The 23,317-nt window shown below is 40.5% G+C and overlaps 3 protein-coding genes across 9 annotated transcripts in view; 2 read left to right on the top strand and 1 right to left on the bottom strand.

Annotated features, from left to right (window-relative positions):
* reep3b (receptor accessory protein 3b) overlaps positions 1-6,195 on the top strand; it is a 62,955-nt gene extending 56,760 nt beyond the window's left edge. For 2 of the 3 annotated variants that reach the window (XM_086140847.1, XM_086140849.1), the window contains exons 7-8: positions 823-956; positions 4,298-6,195. In XM_086140847.1, the coding sequence (XP_085996973.1) occupies positions 823-956; positions 4,298-4,369 (206 nt within the window). In that variant the 3' untranslated portion in view covers positions 4,370-6,195. The remainder of the gene's footprint in view (positions 1-822; positions 957-4,297) is intronic. The other variant, XM_086140848.1, reaches the window with a different exon arrangement.
* Positions 6,196-9,064: 2,869 nt separating this feature from the next.
* On the bottom strand, positions 9,065-13,635 carry LOC147214626 (NHL repeat-containing protein 3-like). Of its 2 annotated transcripts, none has more exons than XM_086140840.1 (3): positions 13,031-13,635; positions 10,231-10,433; positions 9,065-10,148 (listed from the first exon to the last, which is right to left on the bottom strand). In XM_086140840.1, the coding sequence occupies exons 1-3, from the start codon at positions 13,287-13,289 to the stop codon at positions 9,561-9,563; spliced, it is 1,050 nt and encodes a 349-aa protein (XP_085996966.1). In that variant the 5' UTR covers positions 13,290-13,635; the 3' UTR covers positions 9,065-9,560. The 2 variants fall into 2 exon arrangements, with proteins under 2 accessions (XP_085996966.1, XP_085996968.1); XM_086140842.1 differs by having other exon boundaries at positions 10,231-10,397.
* A 48-nt stretch (positions 13,636-13,683) lies between these two features.
* On the top strand, positions 13,684-21,438 carry nrbf2b (nuclear receptor binding factor 2b). Of its 4 annotated transcripts, none has more exons than XM_086140845.1 (4): positions 13,684-13,778; positions 17,448-17,532; positions 18,441-18,481; positions 19,539-21,438. In XM_086140845.1, exons 3-4 carry the CDS (start codon positions 18,449-18,451, stop codon positions 20,238-20,240), a joined length of 735 nt encoding a protein of 244 aa, XP_085996971.1. In that variant the 5' UTR covers positions 13,684-13,778; positions 17,448-17,532; positions 18,441-18,448; the 3' UTR covers positions 20,241-21,438. The 4 variants fall into 4 exon arrangements, with proteins under 4 accessions (XP_085996971.1, XP_085996969.1, XP_085996972.1 ...); XM_086140843.1 differs by having other exon boundaries at positions 13,758-13,895; XM_086140846.1 differs by lacking the exon at positions 13,684-13,778 and adding an exon at positions 16,523-16,759.
* The last annotated feature ends 1,879 nt before the right edge of the window (positions 21,439-23,317 follow it).

The raw sequence follows: 23,317 nt of genomic DNA, 5'->3' as shown, positions 1-23,317 counted from the left end.
TTACAGCTCTTGTTCAAAGTCAGAGAGAAAAATTGGAAATTTTCCACTTTTTTTAGAAGCTGATGATCTACATTTCCCAAGATGTCCACAATCCCTCTCATAATGCTTGATCTGGGGAGTCACTGATAGAGATATCACCAATGGTAACAGGTGTCAACCAACAGAAGTCCAATTCAAGATCTTTTACTCTTACAAGAATGGGACATTTGCACAAGCAACATAGCAAAGGGGTTACAATGAAAATGCTCACTGAACAGAGATGCGCTGATTCTTTTAACCCCTCACCCAAGTGTGAGGAACTTGAGTAGAAAGGACAAACGTGGACTTCCGGGCTTTGGAACAAGGAACTTGCGAGGAGAGCTCATACGTGGAATTCTGAACTTGGGCGAAGCACAGTCGGGGACGGGCAGCTAGCATACACTGGCATGGGAAGAAGTCCATGAAGCACCCGCTGGAGTACACCCTCCTGCAAGGATGCTGGTTGACGAGGGCCTCTGGTGTGTGTCTGTGTACATACAGTACATGTACCTCAGTACATACCTTTGGGAAAGGAAAAGTGTTTACACTCACTGTATATAGCACTTTTATAACTTTGGGGCTTCATGTGCTTTACACTGGATTTTTTTACATTTGAAAAAAATGATAGCAGAGATTACAAGCATTCAGACAAGTCTGGCCCTCAGTCATCCATTTCATTCATTGATGATGTAGTGACTTATCAGTGTAACTTATCCATATCAATCAAAATGCAAAAATTTACTCAATGATAGATGCTTAGATTCTGAGTTTCTCACTGAAAGATGTATTTGTTATGTGTTTCAGAGTATTTCTACAACCAGGAGGAGAGGACAGACGAAGAAGTTGAACCAACCTTCTCGGAAGATGAGGCTGTTACTCAGAAGGGACTGAGACGATCGCAGAGTGTCAAGATATCCCGATCCAAAGTTCGTAAAGATGTATGTGTCACTTCACTTATATTAGACAGATGAAGAGTACTGAATGACACTGACTAATTCAATATCAGTGTTCTGTATTGGTTTGAATCTACATGTTTTTTGCCTTAAGAATGAAATGTTATTTTTCTCCTTTTTTCATTTACTTGTCACATGCAATGACAAAAATGTTTTTTTTTTTTTTCTGCAATTGAGGCTGATATGTAGTGTATAGGTTAAGGAGGAAATTCACAACTAAATAAATATTCAGATGCTAACTTAAACATAACTGAAATAACTGTACAATCATAAATGTTTGTGTTTTGAAAATTAACAAAAAAGTCTGAGGTGTTGAAAGTAAAGTAAGAGCCATTTTTTTGGTTGAAGGTCCTTGAAATGACCTGGGTGCAAACAGCTTTACTTAAAATGAAGCATTGTACATTGTTGCCTGAGTTGGAAGAAAAACTTTTCGTTCTGCAATTGACTAATTGTTAAATGTTACTATGTGTCCTGGAGGACCATGATGATAGCTAACCATTTTCTAGTAATGGAAAATTACAGGAGAGACTAATGTACTTTTAACCCTATTTTTTTTTTTTTTTTTGATATTTTCTGTAAAGCTCTTGCCCAAAAAAATCAAAGAAGAAAAAAAATTGCCTTATACCTGGAAAAAAATCAAAAATGTCTAAAAATGGGCGATGTTTACTGAAAACTAGAAAAGGAAACCAGCAAAATTTTGTTTGTACTAAACTGGTGAAACACTTTTTTTGATTATTAATTAAATGATTATCTCCAGCTCGGTGACTTCAATAGGAGGATTGGGCTTACTGATAATTAGAAACTGGAATACTTGGTCGTTCAATTCACTAAGGCAGCCATCTTACAAAAGGGCCTTGGCAGGGTCAAGACCATAAGCAAAGACGCTAGTATAGCCCAGTGACAACTAACAAGTTTCCTTGATTTTGGATGGCATTTGAGAAGCATGCTACATTTTTCCGATTTTAGGTTTTCTCTTTGTTGTTTCATCTAAATTGTGTTACTCTGATTAATTCTCCCCTCTGAATAGTGAAAGTGCTTCATGGAAATTTAAAATGTAATCAAACCAGAGAAAAGCTCTCGAGAAAAGAACTGAATCTTCTTCTTCTTTGGCTTTTCCCTTCAGGGGTCGCCACAGCAAATCACCTTTCTCCATCTAACCCTATTCTCTGTATCCTCTCTCACACCAACTACCTTCATATCCTCTCTCACTAAGTCCATAAATTTTCTTTTTTGTCTTCCTCGAGACCTCCTGCTTGAAGCTCCAATTCCAGCATCCGTCTACCAATATATTCTCTATCCCTCCTTTGTGCATGACCAAACCATCTCAGTCTGGCCTCTTTGACCTTCTCTCCAAAACATCTAACATGTGCTGTTCCTCTGATACACTCACTCATGATCCTATCCATCCTGGTCACTCCCAAAGAGAACCTCAACATCTTCATCTCTGCAACCTCTAGTTCTGCTTCCTGTCTTTTCGTCATTGTAACTGTTTCTAGGCCATACAACATCGCTGGTCTCACCACCGTCTCTTTTCCACATTCTCTGTTGCTCTGGACTGTTGACCCCAAGTACCTGAAATCCTCCAGCTTCTTGATCTCCACTCCCTGTAGCCTCACTGTTCCACCCGAGTTCTTCTCATTCACACACATATATATTCTGTCTTGCTAGGACTAACTTTCATTCCTGTCCTTTCCAGAGCGTACCTCCACCTCTCTAGATTTTCCTCTACCTGTTGTCTGCTCTCACTACAGATCACAATGTCATCTGCAAACATCATGGTCCATGGAGATTCCTGTCTAACCTCATCTGTCAGCCTATCCATCACCATTGCGAACAAAAACGGGCCCAGAGCTGATCCCTGATGAAGTCCCACCTCCACCTTGAACTTCTCTGTTACCCCTACAGCACACCGTACTAGTGTCTCACAGCTAGCATACATGTCCTGCACCAGTCTAACATACTTCTCTGCCACTCCAGACTTCCTCATACAATACCAGAGCTCCTCTCTTGGCACCCTGTCATATGCTTTTCTTAGGTCTACAAAAACACAATGAAGCTCCCTCTGGCCTTCTCTGTACTTCTCTATGAACATTCTCAATGCAAATACTGCATCTGTAGTACTCTTTCTTGGCATGAAGCATACTGCTGTTCACAAATGCTGACTTTTGCTCTCAGTCTAGTTTCCGGGACTCTTTCCCATAACTTCATTGTATGCCTTTTCATCTTTATCCCTGTATAGTTGCCACAATTCTCCACATCCCCTTTATTCTTAAAAATGGGCACCATCAAACTTCATCTCCATTCTTCAGGCATCTTCTTGGATCCTGTTGAATAATATAGTCAGAAAATCTACCGCTGCCTCTCCTAGACACTTCCACACCGCCACGAGTATATCATCAGGACCAACTGCTTTTCCACTCTTCATCCTCTTCAATGCCTTCCTCACTTCACTTTTACTAATTTGTGCTACTTTGTGGTCTACAATAGTCACCTCTTCTACCTTTGCCTCTTTCATTTTCCACATTCATCAGCTCTTCAAAGTACTCTTTCCATCTTCCCATCACTCTTCTAGCATCTGTCAATACATTTCCCTCTCCATCCTTTATCACCCGGACCTGTTGTGCATCCATTCCATCAATATCTCTTTGTTTCGCCAAGCTGTATAGATCATTCTCACCCTCCTTACTTTCCCACCAAATATACAAGTCATTCGTTTTGCCTTTGCTACCTCTATCTTTACCTTACGCTGTATCTCCCTGTACTCCTGGCTTTTCTCTTCAGTCCTCTCAGTATCCCACTTCTTCTTTGCTAACCGCTTCCTCTGTATATACTCCTGCACTTCCTCATTCCACCACCAAGTCTCCTTATCTACTTTCCTTCCAGATGACACACCAAGTACTCTTCTACCTGTCTCCCTGATAACACTAGCTGTTGTCCAATCATCTGGAAGCTCACCCTGACCACCCAGACCCTTTCTCAACTCCTCCCTGAAAACCATGCAACACCCCTCCCTTTTCAGCTTCCACCACTTTGTCCTCTGCTCTGCCTTTGTCCTCTTCATCTTCCTTGTCACCAGAGTCATCCTACAAAAGAACTGAATACCTGGAACATAACTAGATGATCAATTGCATACAATTGCTTTTTTTTCACAAAGGCATAATTTGGCACTAAAGAAAAGAAAATACCCAAATTTAGTCATTGAAACTGTTGAAGTTTGACACATGGTCATACATCTTGTGAAAAGAGGGGTCATCCAAGATATGGACAAACACTATTCTTAATCACAGTTGTGTAACTGTATATAATTTCTTTAATTTTCTCTGTAGACACGTTATGGATCCTTGAAGATTAAAAGCAAGAAGAGACCAGCACTGAATGCTATTAACTACGGAATATGAAGACTCATCTGCTAACACAAACTGTCATCCCAATAAACACAAGTAGCACATACTGCTAAGCATCATAATCAGGTTGAATTTGCTTTTTCCTCAATAAATGAAATTTCTGCTGATGTTTTTGACCAAATACATATAAAACTTTTGTTGCTTGTATTTAATTTTTTTTCTTCATCACTAAAACTGAAGTTAAAGTGATCTTAGGTTTTTGATCAACTAGCCCACCTGGGCCCTTGATTCACATTTCTGTATTAGTTTCTAATACAGCATAATCTATAATATGTTCATAAACTGTGGCTATTAATGAATCACCCTGGACTATTTGTGATCTGTTATTTTAAGAAACATGGTTTCAAATGCAATGTTGTCAAATTTTCTGTCTGGTATTTAAAATTTTCAACCAAATACTCAGCCCCACAAAAAGACTTGTTCACAAGGTTTTTTCCAATGACCGCCAAAGCTGAAGTTGTCCAAGTTTTACCCATTCCCCACAGCTCTACAAACCACTAGTGTCTATCAACCCACTTTTTGGTTTTCTTATCAAGTTGTTTTTTTTCCGTGGTAAGTTATTCAGAAACTGGTAGAGGAAGTTTGGCTGCGGATAATTGAAAGTTAATGTTACTTTTTTTAATTCGGCACCTGTTTTCCAATACTGATTGCTGTTTTATTTTTATACCCTAAAGTCCATCAGTACAAAAATTATAAAGATGTATTGCATGAATGTGTTGTACACTTTTCATGTCTGCTAATACATATAACACATTTCTGACATTAAGGGGCTATAATGATTGATATATTGATTGATCAGTCTTTAATAAAGATTGATCAATCTTTGATTGAACTGTAAAACAAACCTGATGTTTGTTTTACAGGGAGGAATTCTTAATTACCTGCTAAATATTCTATTATATGTACCTTGAAGGGCACCTTTGTGCTGGGACAAAATTCCTTCACTTTTCCCCCTGCTGTCTTATTCTTGACTTTTTTGTTCTTTTATAGTTATTATTGGAATGTATTGTAGTGTAATCTCCGACTTTGCACATCCACATAAGCTGCCTTCATCTTGCTGTTGATGTTTTTTTGTCTCATTTTCATCCCCTTTACTGTTAGAGGAAGCAGCAAACAGAACATTGTGCTGCTTCATAAAATCAATCAATGGAGACATACAACTACAAACTGCTAATAGCACTGTCTGGATTATTTTACATTGCTTTACATTATTGCCAGAAAGAGATGTTTGTGTAATGAAATGCCATTTCAGTTTTTGTCGTGTTTTTTTTAGACAGAAGTGCAGTACTTTTTCCTGTGAGTTTAAGAATAAGTATATTTTTAACAGACAATGTTTTCAAATCCTGCAACTATATACATTGTCTTCATATCTGTAGGAAAATCAAAACTTGTCATGGAATGAATTGATGCTATGACACAACAGATTAAGTCATCACAGAGGGCAATAGAACCTGGTGGTTGACAAACAGGAGTAGAGGAACAACATTATTCCATTTTGACCAAAGCCACCAATGTTAGAGTACATTTTGTCAATAGCAATTCAATTTCAAACAACATAAATTTGATAGCGATTTTAAACAAAAACGATAATCCCTACATTTTTTGATGTCTTGTTTTTTGGCTTTTAAGTTTTATAATGAGGGTGCTGTGCAGCAGCAAGCCAGACTTCCTTGTGTCATGGTATCCATTTATTTCATCCTACTGACCAATGATACCAAAGTTGCTTGACATATATTTTGTCAATATGTCTGGGTTGTGTTGGACTGGATTCTCAAAGCAATAAAATGAAGCTGCTTTACTGTAGTAGGAACAACAACAAAGTGTCCAATGTGTGTATTCATGATTGTTTCATTGACTTGTGCAGTTCCGACTTGGGCTTCTGTGCTTGACTGAATCACGTGGTACCTAACACTGAGAAATATAGTTTCAGGCGATTAACACATTATATCTGTTTTTCAAATCTTAACCTGTTACTATTAACATCCTCAGTGACAGTAAGAATCTCATATACTGAGGGGGTGTAGCCAGAGATACTCAAGTTACAGTCTACCCAATTTTCTGTGGATGGATGAATATTCCCACTGTTACTTGTGCACAATGAACACTCACTAATAGCTTATAGATTCAATACTTTGTTTGCAAAATAGTTTGTTTAATTTGAAGTAGAAAGGATTTTGGGCAAATGGGTGAACACTAATGCTCATTTTTATGATCATTCTTTTGTATGAATCATGCAACCAACATAAATGTTGTTCATTACAGTTTAAGGCCCGCATAGATTGCCTCCCCAGCTGTAGTTTACTTGTTTCTTTTCCAGCTATGGTTATGCCAATTCACTCGATCAATATATCTGAAGACAAAAACGTTGATATTCTGTGGCAAAAAAAAGAACCCTACGTCATTTAATATATGCACTTCAGAACTACTTTAAGATGATCCTGCTAATGAAAGTTCTCTTTGATATGTCAAATGCTGTGAATATAACCTTAAATTGCACATGAGATGATTTCATATACCAACTGTTTATGGCCTCCCTGAGAAGTGACAACTCATACTACAAATCCTACCATACCGTGAAGATCTTTGAATGAAAACCCCTCCTCCCTGCTGCGATAATGACAGTCCTCCATGGTCAGTGGTGAATGCAGGGTCAGTCATTTACAATAATATTTTAGCTGTCCACCTCCCGAATATCGTCCAAATAAAAAATGGGTGTTAACATAACAGGTGTGAGAAAAAGTACCTGTTTCTTGACACTGAGGTTAAACCTGTGTGCATTCTTTGAAGCATTACTATGGTTGTAAACAAAAAAAATCCTACGCAAGATTGGCACCATGAAACAAGGTATCAGGACAATCAACCTTTCAAGCTCAGCTGCAGCTGTGGGAGACCCATGCGCAGCAAGTGCACATTGTTAGCAAGGGTCACTTTCCCTGTTGTTAAAATCACAAACCAGGTCCTCACTGCTGTGTGATGTGTTCCTAACTTTGCATTTGGCTGATAATCTGAGCACACTATATAGGGTCACGTGGCACCTTGCTGCCTTTGAAGCACAGAAATTGATTTTTGGACAACTCTGTAATAAATGTACAGTTTAAATGGAAAGCTGCTTGAACTCCTGCATAAGGGCACACTTAATGCAAAATGTGACTGTGTTTGTAGACAGTTATTGGGACATAAGACAAAAATAAACCCAGAACAACAATATAAAACAATTGTTAGAACAGTAGAAATCTCCTTATTACTAAACAAGGACAACAAGCCCATCCAAGACACACTGTTTGACCATTGCTTGTCCCAAACCAAACTTGTTCAAACGTCTCTTCACATTGTGATGGTCCATCTAGTAATGCAATATAAACTATGATACTATCATTTATAGACATATATTATCAACATGTACTATGTTGATAAACACAACATAAAAGAGCTACAACCGTGTCCCGAGGGGGGTGGGGGACATTGAGTCTAAATGGGAGAGTTCTGTGCTTCTATTATTGAGGTGGCAGACTGGAGCTGCAGCCATAGGGCGGTTGGCGCCTGTCAGGGGGGCAACCTTTGAACCTGCTTGTAGACAACAGCGGTGAGGGATGCTGTCAAACTGAAGGAGTCCTATCGGGCCTTTCTGGTCTGTGGGGTTTCGGAGGCAGCTGACAGGCACCTGCAGACCAAGTGGCATGTGGCTTCGGTGGTTGCCGAGGCAAAAACTTGGGTGTGGGAGGATATTCAGGGAGACCAACTCCCACCAGAAGTCATTCTCCATAAAGAGAAACTGGTCCACCATCCAGCGGCTCAGGAAGGGGGAGCAATGCTCCATCAACACTGTGTACAGTGGGAGCGGGGCCCTGCTGACGTTAACTCGAGATGTTGTACATTGTTGGCAGGAATACTTATGAGACCTCATCACTGTTGAAATGCCTTCCAATAAGGAAGCAGAGCCTGGGGTCTCTGGAGAGGACATACCTAGTTCTAGGTCTGAAGCTGCTGAAGCAGTCAAAAAGCTCTTCAGTAGCGGAACCCCGGTGGTGGATGAGGTCTACCCTGGGTTCCTCGAGGCTGTGGAAGCTATAGGGCTGTCCTGGCTGACTGGGACAGTGCCGCTGGACTGGCAGACATGGTTGGTGATCCCCCCTGTTAAAAAGTGGGATCGGAGAATGTGCTCCCTCCACAGGGGGATCACACTCCTTGGCCTCCCTGGTAAGTGTGGAGCAGTGTGGTTTTCGTCCTGGTTGTGGAATAGTGGACAAGCTCTTTACCCTTGACAGGCTCCTAGAGGGGGTATGGGAGTATGCCCAAACAGTCTATATGTGTTTTGTGGATCTGGAAAAGGCATTCGACCATGTCCTGCAGGCAATCCTGCGGCGTTTGCTCTGGGAGTAGGGGTACCAAACCCCATTATGCAGGCTGTTCGGTCCCTATGATTGGTATGATCGGCGTCAGAGCTTGGTCCGCATTGCCAGTTGTATGTCAGACCTGTTTCTGCTGAAAGTTGGGCCCCACCAGGGCTGTCCTTTGTCACTGATTCTGTTCATAACTTTGATGAACAGAATTTCTAGGCGCAGCCAGGGTGTCGGGGAGATCCAGTTCGGTGGCTGCAGGACCGAATCTCTGTTTTGCAAATTATGCTCCGGCTGCTGCTCCTGTGACCTGACTCTAGATAAGTGGGTGAAGATGGACAGATGAACAATATAAGACTATAACAATATTTATTCTATTACTCGGGAGAGTCACTGAAGATGTGTCCAGGTTGCACCACCAGGTGAATTTTAGGTCTATCAGAATATAGTATATAACAAGAAAACTATACATACATAAACTATTATACCACTAGTGTAATGAACACTATTATCATTCCTGTTAAAACATATGTATTGATTTACTTTCTATGACAGGACACTTACTAACAAACACACAAAAAAAGGAACGTGACTGTATATATTGTTCCCCTCTACAGTTCTGAGGGTGTGTTGTAAAGTAAAAATTATTAAATTATTATGCAAACATCAATTGGTTGACAAAAGTACTACCAACTCATACAAAATAAAACACATCTTGTGGATTAGGATGGTGGGACAGTAGGATAGTCCACTTTAAAAATAATGGTAGTGGTTTCAATAGGCACAATTAATTCTGATCAAGCTTTCAGTTTAAGCTTACTAAAGGCTAGGATTTCTACGGGAATTCCCTAACCAGATTCAAGAGGTACAAACTTTTGAGCCAGCTTGGCTCCAATCTCAGCCACATACAAGTCCCCACTCTTTTGGTCCAAGTCTACCAAATGAGGCCGAACATCATCAGCCAGCTGGATCACATTGACCACTCTGCACTCGTTGATCAAACCCACCGGTGGTGAATCCAGCAGCAAAATTCGATTGGTGTTGAGTTGGACCACAACAAAATACCTATTGTCAGGGGTCAAGCGGACAGAGAAGGGTGCGTCCTCAGAGAAGCAGCTCTCCCATGTCCCCAGCCATTCCCCTGTGACGGAGTTTAAGACCTGGATCCTCTTGTTACCACGGTCAGCCACCCATACTCTCTTGGCATTGTCCACAGTAACACTGTGGGGAATGTTGAACTGGCCCACACTTTGTCCCTTTTCTCCATGAATCCACAACATGTGATGATCTTTGGATAGCTTGATGATGCGGTTGTTCATACCCCCATCCCCGTCCACGATGTACATCTCTCCAGAGTCATGAACAAAGACCTCAGCTGGCTGGTCAAACTGGAGAGGATTCAACCCTGAGCCAGCATGACTCTGTGTGCCAAGTATCTAATGGATACAAACAGAGGAGAAACAGATTGTATTTCATTTGTCTCTAACAGTTTGCACAAATACCAAAAGAGGCTCTCACCTTAAGAAGATTTCCAGCAGGTGAGTACTGCTTGATAGTGTGGCCATATGGGCCCTTTCCAACATCTGTGATCCAGACTGTATAGTTTGAAAATGCAGCATCGGCTACAAACATCCCATGAGGCATCTCTAGGGTAGTTGTGTTCCAAGACATGTGGAAGTCTCCATCTGTTGTGAACACCAGCACCTTGGCCACATGGTCACCTCCAACGGTTGCAAGACAATGAATTCTTAGGTTTTCTAGTCATTTGATGCTTAAAAAAAGCTAAAAAAAATATAGTAATATGTGTCACAATGTAATGAAAAATGTCTGGGGGGTGGCAAGAGAGGCTAGGTTGTATTATGTTTTCTCAAAAACCTAGTCTAGTTCCCAAGAGAACATATGACAGTGGTTGACCATGATTTGGATAACTGAGAACCTCACAGACACAAATCAGGCATTGATGGCACTTATTCTAGTTTTATACATGCGTTAACGACATGCACTTTATTGACAACAGGATTGGGAAATTATCAAGCTTCAATAAGTTATCTTATACCAATAATGGCCCTTGTCTCCCCGAACCAGCCTCGGGGGGGCACTGAGCAGTGTCTCCCTGAGCCTGTCCCGAGCCCGGATATATGCAGAGAGTTGCGTCAGGAAGGGCATCTGATGTAAAACTTTTGGCAAAACCAAACATGCGAATCAACCATAATAAGCAGATCATACCACATCGGTCAAGGACCGGTTATAAAGAGAATTGGGTTAGATGGAGAAAGTTGATTCGCAGTGGTGACCCTTGAAGGGAAAAGCCAAGGGAAGAAGTTATCTAATACCAATACCATTATAATTATTATTGGTAGCATTATTATGATGTTTATAATACCAAGCCAAATCTTCCTCTCTAGAGATAGCCCCTTGCATTAAACATTCAATTTCAGAAATAAATGATTGTACAGACTCATATATCATTTAAGTTTAACATTCAGTGATGACAAACATTAATAAAAAGTTCCAAATACTGACCTAATCTCATTATAAGCTGGCTACATCTAAGCATTTAACTTCTGAAAGATGCTGTTTTAATATCACAAAACGTCATCTAACTTGGCTTTAACAATGTACTTAAAGTGTCAAAGTCAAGCACTTGTCTAAAGACAAACAAAGAAATAGACAGAAACACATTATAAAGTCATGTGTGTGGGTGTTTATGTTTAAATGTTGGGAATTATTCAATTTTAATGACTGACACAAAACTTACAATAAAAAGTGAAGAAGCCCCATCCAGGATATCACCCAGTGACCCCAAGGAGGCTGGATACTGTGATGGACTATTTAGCATACAAACACAAATAATTGTCAAAAATACCATTCCCCACACACAAAATTGCAACTACCTCTGATCCTCTCATTCAGCCTTAAAACCTCTGACGCACTGGCGCTAAGCCAGGAACTTGAGAGTATTCCCACTCACCCCCATACCACCTTCAGTAACTCCTGCAAAAAAATAAGCCTAACCCCTTGGCAAGAGGTCAGTTCTAGGCCCAGTGATTTGTATGGAAAAGACTTTCTAAATGACAAATATTTTCCTCTTGTACCAGCTCTGGTTTTGGCCCTCCAAAGTGGTTAGTTTCTAAATACTACAGAAAATGCTATGCCAGGGGCATAGTTCTAGTCTGCTGTTTAAAAATACATCACATATAATCCTGTTCCACTTTCACTTTCAGCAAATGGTGAACACGCAGGTTAATTTGCCCAATTTGTTGGTTTTACCTGGGCCTCAAAGGCAAGTTATCATGCCACTTCATGGTCTTAATCATCAGGGTACTCTGTGACCTCTCCATTGATACATGTTAATAAGTTCTGTTACGAATATTAATGTCTGTGTATTTCAAACCTGTATGATATAATGACAACAGAGTTTACAATCATACTTTATCTGCAAGGAATCACTAAAGATGTAACTTAAGGTATCTTAAATCAGCAGGAAATTACACAAATATATGAGACATTATCCAAAAACCAACAGTAATTTGTGCCTACGATGGTAATCAGTCATCCAGGTACTGGTAAATCCATGTCAAACTGAAGGAGTCTCTCACTTCTCATGCAAGATGCTTTTTCAGTTCAAAACTGAAGACAACTCTCACATGAGAGGTGAAACATCTCCAAGGGAAGAAATCAAGTCCATTTGCAACTAAGATTTTCCCATGGATTGATAATTTGTCAAAAAAATAAAAAGTTAACAATAACTCAGTTATCATTCTTAAATGAGGAAGATAATGTGTCAGTCATCTTAAAGATAAATAGTCCATTAAATTTTCTTAAATCTTTTCATTACACTGCAATATGCTTGAGATGTTTTATGTAATTTTTTGGTCCTGATTATGTGATTTTACAACTCAAATCATACATTACACTATAGTGTAATAAATGTAAATGGGAATTCTGTTTTTTATACTTTGCAAGCCCCCTTCCAAGGTATTCATATTTTATGAAAGTCCATATTTTGAATTCTAAGGCACACCAAGATCAAAGTGTACAACTGCAATTAAATCTATCCATCCATTTTCTGCCGCTTATCCTGCACACAGAGTCGCGGGGATGCTGGAACCTATTCCTACCGTCATCGGGCGAGAGGCGGGGTGCACCCCTAGACTGGTCGGCTCTCTATCGGAGGTCCACATATATAAAGAGACAGCATTCACGCAGTCAATTGAGGCAAGTTTGCCATTTTTTTCAATGAACCTGCGGCATGTTTTTGGCCTGCAAAAGGTCTTAAGGAAAGGGTTGCAAGAATATGACTAAATGTAATACTTACCCCTCTGAGCCACATAAACCAAACCAGCGTGAGGGTTGACTGCCACAGCAAACACATTCCCAGTGAAGAGTTCCGGCTTCCTAGGCCAATTTAGAGCCAGCTTGTATGGAGGTTTGCCCAGGACCTGGTAGTCTTGCTTGTGGTTTTCGCTTCTAACAGTCTGGCTGCCACTGATGGCGTACATCAGGATCATAAGCAACGCTAACGAGGCCATAATTGCTAATACCAAACATGTATGACTTTTCTTTGTCACTGACATCACTGTTTCGCGATTATTATCCTGTTTCACAAACAGTGCAGAACCAAGAGATTAATTTTAAGTTAAGATATTTTCCTAAAGTACGTTCAAAATACAAAGCACAATGATTTTCTTTAACAAATACTGAAAAACAATTGCAACGGGGACAAACTAGTTTGTGAAACACCGTGTCACGTATGATTTCCGTTTAAAGCATGCACGTTTAGTAATGCCACGATTATTTTCGACAGATCTATTGAACAGAAGTGCAGTGTATGTAACGAAACTAAGCGGTAAAAGTAAGAACGGACGAAATACTTAGATCTCCCTGCGGTGGAAGCGTCCCTAGTTTGATTGTGCGGCCATTTTGTTTCTTACAAGACGATCGCTTTCTGTATCCGGTAGTTTAGCGTCCGAAAACACGACTATGACGTTAGAACGTGGTTACGCTGATCTTGCTACGTGGAAGCGATGGTGCTTCGCTCGACAGCAAATTTCTCATAATTTGATGTAGGTACTTCCATCCGAAGTCGAATGACAGTCTTTGAAGGACAGAGACTCATTTCGTGTAGTGTATGATATCGAAAAATCGACTCCATGGAAATCGTCAATAGCCCGCTCAACCTCGTAAGTTTCGTTGATTATGTTGTAATAACAGGCTAACCTAACTGTAGCTTGGAAGCTGTCGAGACAAGATACACCAGGTTGTCACAGCAAACTTGTTGCTAGCTCTTCTGTTGTTTATTGTGCTTATTGTCTTATCTGTTAGTGTCATTATGCCCCACATGAAATGCTTGCTCTTCCCTTTTGCTCTCTGTGATTATAGTCACATGACAGCTTTAGGACGGAACAGTCAATTTATAATGGTGGTATAGCAACATCGGGCTTAACCATTTACAGCGCTGGGCGTCTAAGTTGCACTCGAAATTGCTAAAGAATTGCACAAAATAGCTTCTGATGCAAAGAAATAGCTCCTTCTCAGTGAATTCAGCAAATTATCTAATACCTGACTGCACAGTGTAATGCACAAGGGAAATGTAACAGGCTCTTTAAGCTGGATACAAACATAACTTCTATCATGTATTAGGGGTATTTATCCTTGTACACCGAAGTGGAGACGAGTATGATAAAGTGAACAGTAGATGTTATGATATGTCCCAGTTGATAAATGCGATTTACCTTCAACGTTCGTGTTTTTCTTCTATTCATGACTTCAATGACCTGGCTCTGCTGGAGGCAGAGAATCCAGTAATCCGACCTGCGGTTTCTAAAGTTGGGCATTTTCAAGGAAAATTTATACTTAACAGTAAATGTAGCAAAAACAAATGGCGAGTTGAAAAAGAAATATACAGGACCAGACATTAGCATCACAGACATTTTTTTGTCTCAGGTTCTACTTAATACTTTTACATTTCAGAGTTTATTACTTTTACGTGTATTTTTTAGCTTTCTTGACCTTGTATGTCTTGCTGTTGCTTTGATCAAAGAACAAATGGGCAGTATAAGGGGCGAGACTAATTACTGTTTTGAACGTTTACAAGTCACCAATTATTGCAACGACTAATTGACTAACTAATCACACAGTTACACAATGGCTCTATTTAGCTACCAGTTTTTAGATTTAGCTTGAAGTTATTTTGAATCTGTGTTAAATAACAATAAAGATAATCAAATATAGTTATACTATTGCATATGTAAAGACCTTCATGCTCAGTTTACCCAGAGTCGATACTACTGTTGTGAATTAGATAACTGTGAATTAGATTGCTGTCATTCCTGATCCTATCCATCCAGGTTAATCCCAAAAAGAACCTCAGCACATTCATCTCTGCTACCACAAGCACTGCTTCCTGTCCTTTCTTCAATGCCACCATCTCTAAGCCATTCCAAAATTACGTATCTCAACTCTGTCTTGTACACCTTTTGTTTCATTTTTGCAGATACTCTTTTATCACACATTACCCCCGACACTTATTTCCACCCATTCCAACGTGGTTGAACACATTTCTTCACTGCTTTTCCACACTCCACTGCGCTGGACTCTTGACCCCAAGTACTTAAAATCCTCAACCACCTTTATCTCCAATCTCTGAAGCCTCATCATTACACTTGTGGCCCTCTCATTCACCAAGGCATTCTGTGTTTCTGCGACTAACCTACATTCCTTCCCTTTCCAGAGCATACCTCCACTTCGCTAGATGTTGCTCCATTTGCTCCATACTCTCACAACAGAACAAGGTGCCATATGCAAACATCATGGTCTGTGGAGATTCCTGTCTAACTTCATCTGTCAGCCTGTCCATCACAACTGCTTGGAGAGAACGGGCTCAGAGCTGACCCCTGATGTTGTCAAACCCCCTTGAAGTTCTCTGTCACACCAACAGCTCACGTCACTGCTGTCGCACAGCTCACATTAGTCTAACGTACTTTTCTGCCACCCTAGACTTCGTCATATAGTACCTCTTGGTACCCCGCCGTATGCTATTTCTGTAGTACTCTACAGTAATCACACGTCTTCTCCTGCCCTCCTGCAGCTACTTACTCTCGAAGATTCTGTTGAATAATCTAGCAAGAAACTCTACCACCGCCTCTCCTAGACACTTCCATACCTCCACACGCATATCATCAGTACCAACTGCCTGTCTACTCTTCATCCTCTTCAATGCCTTCCTCACTTCACTTTTACTCATTTGTGCTACTTTGTGGTCTACAATCGTCACCTCTTCTACCCTGCTTCCATTTTCCTCATTCATCAGCTCTTCAAAGTACTCTTCCCATCATCCCATCACTCTTCTAGCATTGGTAAATACATTTCCCTCTCTGTCCTTAATCACCCAGACCTGCTGTATATCCTTTCCATCTCTATCTCTCGCTTTTGCCAGCCTCTATAAATCATTCTCTCCCTCCTTACTGTCCAAACGAGCATACAAGTCATTATACACCATCTGCTTTGCCTTTGCCTCTATCATTACTTGAAGTAAAAAACATAACAGTAATAGATAATAGTAGTAAGGAGATTCACGCTATATCTCCCTTTACTCCTGTCTGTTCACTTCAGTCCCCTCCGTGTCCCACTTCTTCTTTGCTAGACGCTTTCTCTGTATATACTCCTGCACTTCCTCATTCCACCACCAAGTTTCCTTATCTACTTTCCTTCAGACGACAACACCAAGTACTCTTCTACCTGTCTCCCTGATCACATTAGCTGTCATTGCCTAGTCATCTGGAAGCTCTCCCTGACCACCCAGAGTCTTTCTCAACTCCTCCCTGAAAACCATACAACACTTCCCCCTTTTCAGCTTCCATCACTTTGTCCTCTGCTCTGCCTTTGTCCTCTTGATCTTCCTTGTCACCTGGGTCATCCTACAAACGACCATTCTATGCTGTCTGGCTACACCCTCACCTACAACTACTTTGCAGTCACTGATCTCTTTCAGGTTACCTCGTCTATACAAAATGTAGTCTGACTGCGTGATCCTAACTCCGCTTTTGTAAGTTGCCCTATGTTCCTGTATTACCTGGAAAAAAGTGTTCACTACAGCCATTTCCCTCTGCGTTCCTATCCTGTATACCAAATCTGCCCATCACTTCTTCATCCCCTCTGTTGCCTGCACCAACATACCCATTGAAGTCTGATACCACTTACCACTCCCTCATCTCTGGGGGTATTTTACATCCTTCACCTAGCTCATTCCAGAACTTCTCCTTCTCCTCAAACGCAAATCCCACGTGCTTGACATAGCCACTAATAACATCGAGCATCACACTTTCAATTTCCAATTTCTGACTCCAAAGTCTATCTTACATTCTTTTCACCTCCATAACGTTCCTAACAAACTCCTCATTAAAGATTACCCCTTCTCCATTTCTCTTCTTATCACTACATAGTACAACTTAAAGCCTGCTCCTAAGCTGCCAGCCTTACTACCTCTCCACCTGGTTTCCTGACCCACTGTATACCCACCTTCCTTTTCTGCATCATGACAACGCTCTTTCTTTTCCTGTCATAGTTCCAATATTCAAAGTCCCTTCTCTCAGTCCCACACTCTTGCCTGATGCAGATTGTAGATGTGTGATTTCCTGCAAAAGATCTAGTGTTCAAGATGAGACATTTTTTAAATTCAGAGGTCTTCATACTTTGTATGTGTCTCAAACCTACTGTGTCTTTTTCTCCTTCAGGCTCATCAGCAATGCAGGAGGGCAGACCATTTTCTAGTATCGGGAAAGTATCAAGAGGCTATTTCCTGTCACAGAAAGGCAGCAGGTGGGTTGAAAATAACTGCTTTAAAACATGGTTAAAACAAACATTTTAATAAGTTGTAGGAACCATACATCATTTTACTGTCTACCCCATTCCAAAGTCCCGTTCAAGTTGGTACAGTTTACCAGTTTATCTGGCACCTTTAGTGTCGGGGTCAGAACCCTAAAACATTCCAAATGTTAAAATGCTAAGAATCTGTCAGTCACCACTTCAACATAGTAATATAATTAGTAGCCATACATGAGCAGTAGATCATAGACCAAGTAGTTCTGTCGTAGTGAAGACCACGGGAACCAAAACTTGACCAAGACCAGAGAATGACTAGAGCCAAGACGAGACTTCAAGGGACCAAGATCAACGCGAAAGTCAAGACAACACGCATAAATGTGGCACTTGACACACAAAGGTGCGGCTTTGCATGTCATCTCTGTTTGATGACTGACGGCAATATCCACTCAGCTTCTCTTGTCTTCCCTTTGAGACAGAGGGAGTATGGGTGGAGCAAAAGATGCTCACTGTTTGTGACAGAAAATGGCCTATACTGCTTTTTAAAGTTATTATTGTTTATTGATAAATAAATTAGAAATCTGATATCCGAGTCCAAGACAGAGTCAAATGTTGTGCTTTCCGAGACAAGGCTGAGATCCTCGAAATTAGTCTTGAGACCAAGACCAATCTTGAGTACTACAATATGACCAACCAGAACTAAAATTGAACACATTTCATTAATCAGTGAACATGGTGCTCTAGTTGTTCTAGTTTGGATCAGGTTTTTTACCCCATTTCTAATTCTTTTCACAGTGAAGGTGAGTTGTAGGTCAGTCAACAAAATCCTGAGCTTCTGAAATTATACTTACTAAACTCCCATAAGAATAAGGGAAGTGGCTTATTTCTGTCTTTCTACCTCATAGAACTGTTAATGGATGCTATGAAGACAACAGATTGCAAGCAGGTGAGCCTATATTTTTTCTGCAGCAGTGTTTCCCAACTTTTCATGGGCCATGGCACATATTTTACTTTGGAAAAAATCACATGGTACACCATGAAGGAAATATGTCAAAAACATTTTTAAAGAAATGGAACGAATTTAAGTTTAAATATTCTCTGAACCATAGCACTGTTAGCCAGCTTTTTCTTATGACTACTACTCGTACTTGGGCCTTCATCTGGGTCAGAATTTTCTTCAGGACCAGAGGGTCCTGATTGAGTACTATTTCTTTAACAATGTTTATCCATCACGCATCACACCACCACATACTGTGCTGTTTGAGAAGCAAGAGGTAGATACAGAGGTTAATTCACTACCTGTTGCCATCTACTGGAAGAGCATTTCATTATTCTGCCTGTAACTGCATATTGCCCACATAGATGTACAAAGACACATTATTTGCGCTGAATAAATCATTTTTCGACCTATCAGTTGAAAGTGGGCATTTTTCCATATCACACCTGATGATCTCTCATGGCACACAAATGTGCCATGGCACAGTGGTTGGAAAACACAGTTCTACAGTTTATGCGCTCCCCATTTTTCATCATGGCCATTTGTTGGATCAGTTTTATTAACAATAGTCATCATTTAGTAAAACCAGCCCATCTTATCTAATTGAAACAAAATATCAGCACATTATTGAATATATTTTGGTTTTGATAAAAATCCTCCAAGGTCACATTCTACCACTTATAGTTAGATATGTGTAGTTTAAACACTCCCATACCCTTCCTATTTTTAAAAAGAGATTTAATAATCTCAGTCTTCTCTCTGTAACAACAAATTTATTCATGTAGTACACAGTTTCAAAGAAAAGAAATACTTTTTGCCAAATTGGTCATGTTTAGAAAGTCGTTCATGAAAGAAATGTACAATGCAATGTATAATAGGTATATATCAAGATAGTATTGCTTGTTCATCAATATATCACTTGACCCCTAGTTGACATAGCTGTGAAAATAGTTTAACATGAACTGTTTTTTCCTTAGTTTATTATTTATATACATCTGTTTTGTAGGCTTGTTTGTCCATGGAGCTGCAGAGGGACAGTCACATGAAACAGCAGCGTCTTCTCCAAGAACGCTTGAAGAGAGATACTGACCGAGAGGCCACTAAGGCCCAGCCAAGCCCTGTACTGCAGTCCAGCTGCCCAGCCACCCAAACTCACCCCCAGTGCTTGGAACAGCCACTGCCCCTCAGTGACACGTGCCCCTCGGCTTTGGAATGTGAAAGATTGATGGAGAGAGAGTATGACACATTACTCTACCAGCTTCAGACTCGCCAGACTGGTAGATGTCAGCCAGCGATGACCTGTCCCGGTTCTAAGACCACCAAAGATGACAAGGTTCGTTTAGAGGAGCAGCAGACCACCATTAAAGACCTTAGACGCCTAGTTGACCATTTAATGAATGAGAATCAACGGCTGACACAAGAGAACAAACAGCTGCAATTGCAAAACGTCCAGCTGCAATCTGAGGCAGCAGACTTTGTAGAGCGTTCTGAGCTCTGGGTACTCCCGCAGGGGGGTAGTACCATTGGAACAGGAGGCAGCTTGGGAAAAAAAAACACAGGAAAAGCAAAGGAGATTGCTATTCCTCAACTGCCACCGCTGGAAATGCCTGCCCAGGAAGACCTGTGTTTGGATGACCTTCCCCCCTTGGAGCTTCCAGAGGACATCCACAATGAACTCCAGGAACTTTTGGAAAAGGATAAATTGTGATTAAAGTGTGATATCTCTCATGCAAAGACACCTGGCTGTTTTGTTCTGATATCAAAAAATCGGACATCGCACAGGCCCTGTGCTTCTGACAGATGAGCAAAGCACAGATGAGTTTACCAGTGTGTGTGCTTTCATAAGCAGCACTTTTCTCCAGACAAAAGAGAATATGTGAATACACATTGATATTCAGCTTGATCTAAATTGTTTCATTGTTCTGCTGTTGGATCTTGGGTGAGGCTAACATTGAAAGAATAACATTCAGTGATCTCTGCATCAAGCTGGTAATGAGGTGTTTAGCATGCTTCAGGTAGCATTTAACTATAGCCCCACTTAGCCTAGGCTAAGCTATATAAACTGCCAGTTCAGTATCAGCTAGCTCCCTCCTCCACCTCTTTTGTTCTCTCTTTTGTTCTTTCTTATATTATTTTTTATTTTCAGTAGATTCATATCAGAAGCCAGGCAGACAGGTGGCCTTGATAAAGCCCACTTTAGGTGGGCTTTATCATATATATATATACATAACAATTGTTCTGAATTTAGGGTCTGGGGTCTTCCTGGGAGGCCTCAGTGAAATGTAGAAAAATAACACAAAGCGGCCTTTTACAAGAATTTAAATATCTTAAATGTTTTAATTGTTTTGAAATGCTTCCCCTCCTTAGAAAGATTAGTATTTTTTTTAATCAGTTTCTCTCTTTTTCATGACTAATCAATTTTATACTACCCTACCAATATCAATGTACTTTTTCTAAGGCAAGGTGATAATCAAAAAAAAGGAAATAAAATGTCAAAATATTTTGGTAAGATAATTAGATGATTCATGAATGCATAAACATTGCATGAAAAGTTAAATTACATAACCTTTTCTCCTCTTCCATCTGCTTGTTCTTGTTTTCAAATGTTTTATGAGATGTATGAATTTACATTAGAATATAAATGTCCTGTAGTTACAACTTTGGGATCAAGACTATTTAAGAGCTCCAGTTGTAAAATATAGATGATTATCATTCAGCATCATGTATTAAAAGTGAATAATACCACTGCATTGTGTAATGCACCATCAATCCACAATTGTTATATGTCTTAATAAGATGTGTAGAACGTCCCTCTGCTTGTATTCTGTCAGGGCATTTCCCCTCTACATTCACATATATAAATATGAAATATATCCAGGGATAGGACTGGTATAAACTGATGCTATATAAAGAAAAATTAATTCAAGTATCTTTGTCAAGAAGTTCCATTATCAAAATGTCTGCTTGTTACACAGTCAAACTCAATGACGGCTGTTTGATGTCCCACACCAGGACAAGTTCACCGATGTAAGTTGTTTAGTCAGTTATAATTTTAGAAATATTTTTCTTGTGCGAATAATGGTGATTTGGACAAAGTCTTAAGTCACGAATTACCTGTATTATGGGCCCTGCTGCAAAAACTGAGATGAGAAGAATTGATCACTGGACCGAATAGATTTCCCAAATATGTGAATGAGAGATTGAATGGTTATATGTCTATACTTCTTCTTCTTCTTCTTCTTCTTTCGGCTTTTCCCGACAGGGGTCGCCACAGCGAGTCAACTTTCTCCATCTAACCCTATTCTCTGTATCCTCCTCTCTCACACCAACTGCCTTCATATCCTCTCTCACTACGTCCATAAATCTTCTCTTTGGTCTTCCTCGAGACCTCTTACCTGGCAGCTCCAATTCCAGCATCCGTCTACCAATATATTCTCTATCCCTCCTGTACATGACCGAACCATCTCAGTCTGACTTCTCTGACCTTCTCTCCAAAACATCTAACATGTGCTGTTCCTCTGATAGACTCATTCCTGATCCTATCCATCCTGGTCACTCCCAAAGAGAACCTCAACATCTTCATCTCTGCAACCTCTAGTTCTGCCTGCTGTCTTTTGGTCATTGTAACAGTTTCTAGTCCATACATCATCGCTGGTCTCACCACTGTCTTGACCACTTTTCTTTTATTCTGGCCGATAGTCTTCTATCACATAGTACTCCTGACACTTTTCTCCACCCATTCCAACCTGCTTGGACCCGTCTCTTCACCTCTTTTCCACACTCTTCTTTGCTCTGGACTGTTGACCCTTAGTGCCTGAAATCCTCCAGCTTTTTGATCTCCACTCCCTGTAGCCTCACCATTTCACCCGAGTTCCTCTCATTCACACACATATATTCTGTCTTGCTGTGACTAACTTTCTTTCCTCTCCTTTCAGAGCATACCTCCACCTCTCTAGATTTTCCTCTACCTGTTGTCTGCTCTCACTACAGATCACGATGTCATCTGCAAACATCATGGTCCATGGAGATTCCTGTCTAACCTCACCTGTCAGCCTATCCATCACCATTGCGAACAAGAAGGGGCTCAGAGCTGATCCCTGATGAAGTCCCACCTCCACCTTGAACTTCTCTGTTACCCCTACAGCACACCGTACTAATGTCTCACAGCTAGCATACATGTCCTGCACCAGTCTAACATACTTCTCTGCCACTCCAGACTTCCTCATACAATACCAGAGCTCCTCTCTTGGCACCCTGTCATATGCTTTCTCTAGGTCTACAAAAACGCAATGCAACTTCCTCTGGCCTTCTCTGTACTTTTCTATTAGCATTCTCAACGCAAATACTGCATCTGTAGTACTCTTCCTAGGCATGAAGCCATACTGCTGTTCGCAAATGCTGACTTTTGCTCTCAGTCTAGTTTCCACTACTCTTTCCCATAACTTCATTGTATGGCTCGTCAACTTAATCCCTCTATAGTTTCCACAATTCTGCACATCCCCTTTATTCTTAAAAATAAGCACCATCACACGTTGTCTCCATTCTTCAGGCATCTTTTCACTCTCTAAGATCCTGTTGAATAATCTAGTCAGAAAATCTACTACTGCCTCTCCTAGACACTTCCTCACCTCCACAGGTATATCATCAGGACCAACTGCTTTTCCACTCTTCATCCTCTTCAATGCCTTCCTCACTTCACTTTTACTAATTTGTGCTACTTTGTGGTCTACAATCGTCCCCTCTTCTACCCTTGCCTCTCTTTCATTTTCCGCATTCTTCAGCTCT

Source organism: Fistularia commersonii, chromosome 33, assembly GCF_037954325.1.
Source record: "Fistularia commersonii isolate RoL2024-O1a breed Wild chromosome 33, RoL_Fcom_v1.0, whole genome shotgun sequence".
Lineage (NCBI taxonomy): Eukaryota > Metazoa > Chordata > Actinopteri > Syngnathiformes > Fistulariidae > Fistularia > Fistularia commersonii.
This window is presented reverse-complemented; position numbering and strand designations above follow the sequence as displayed.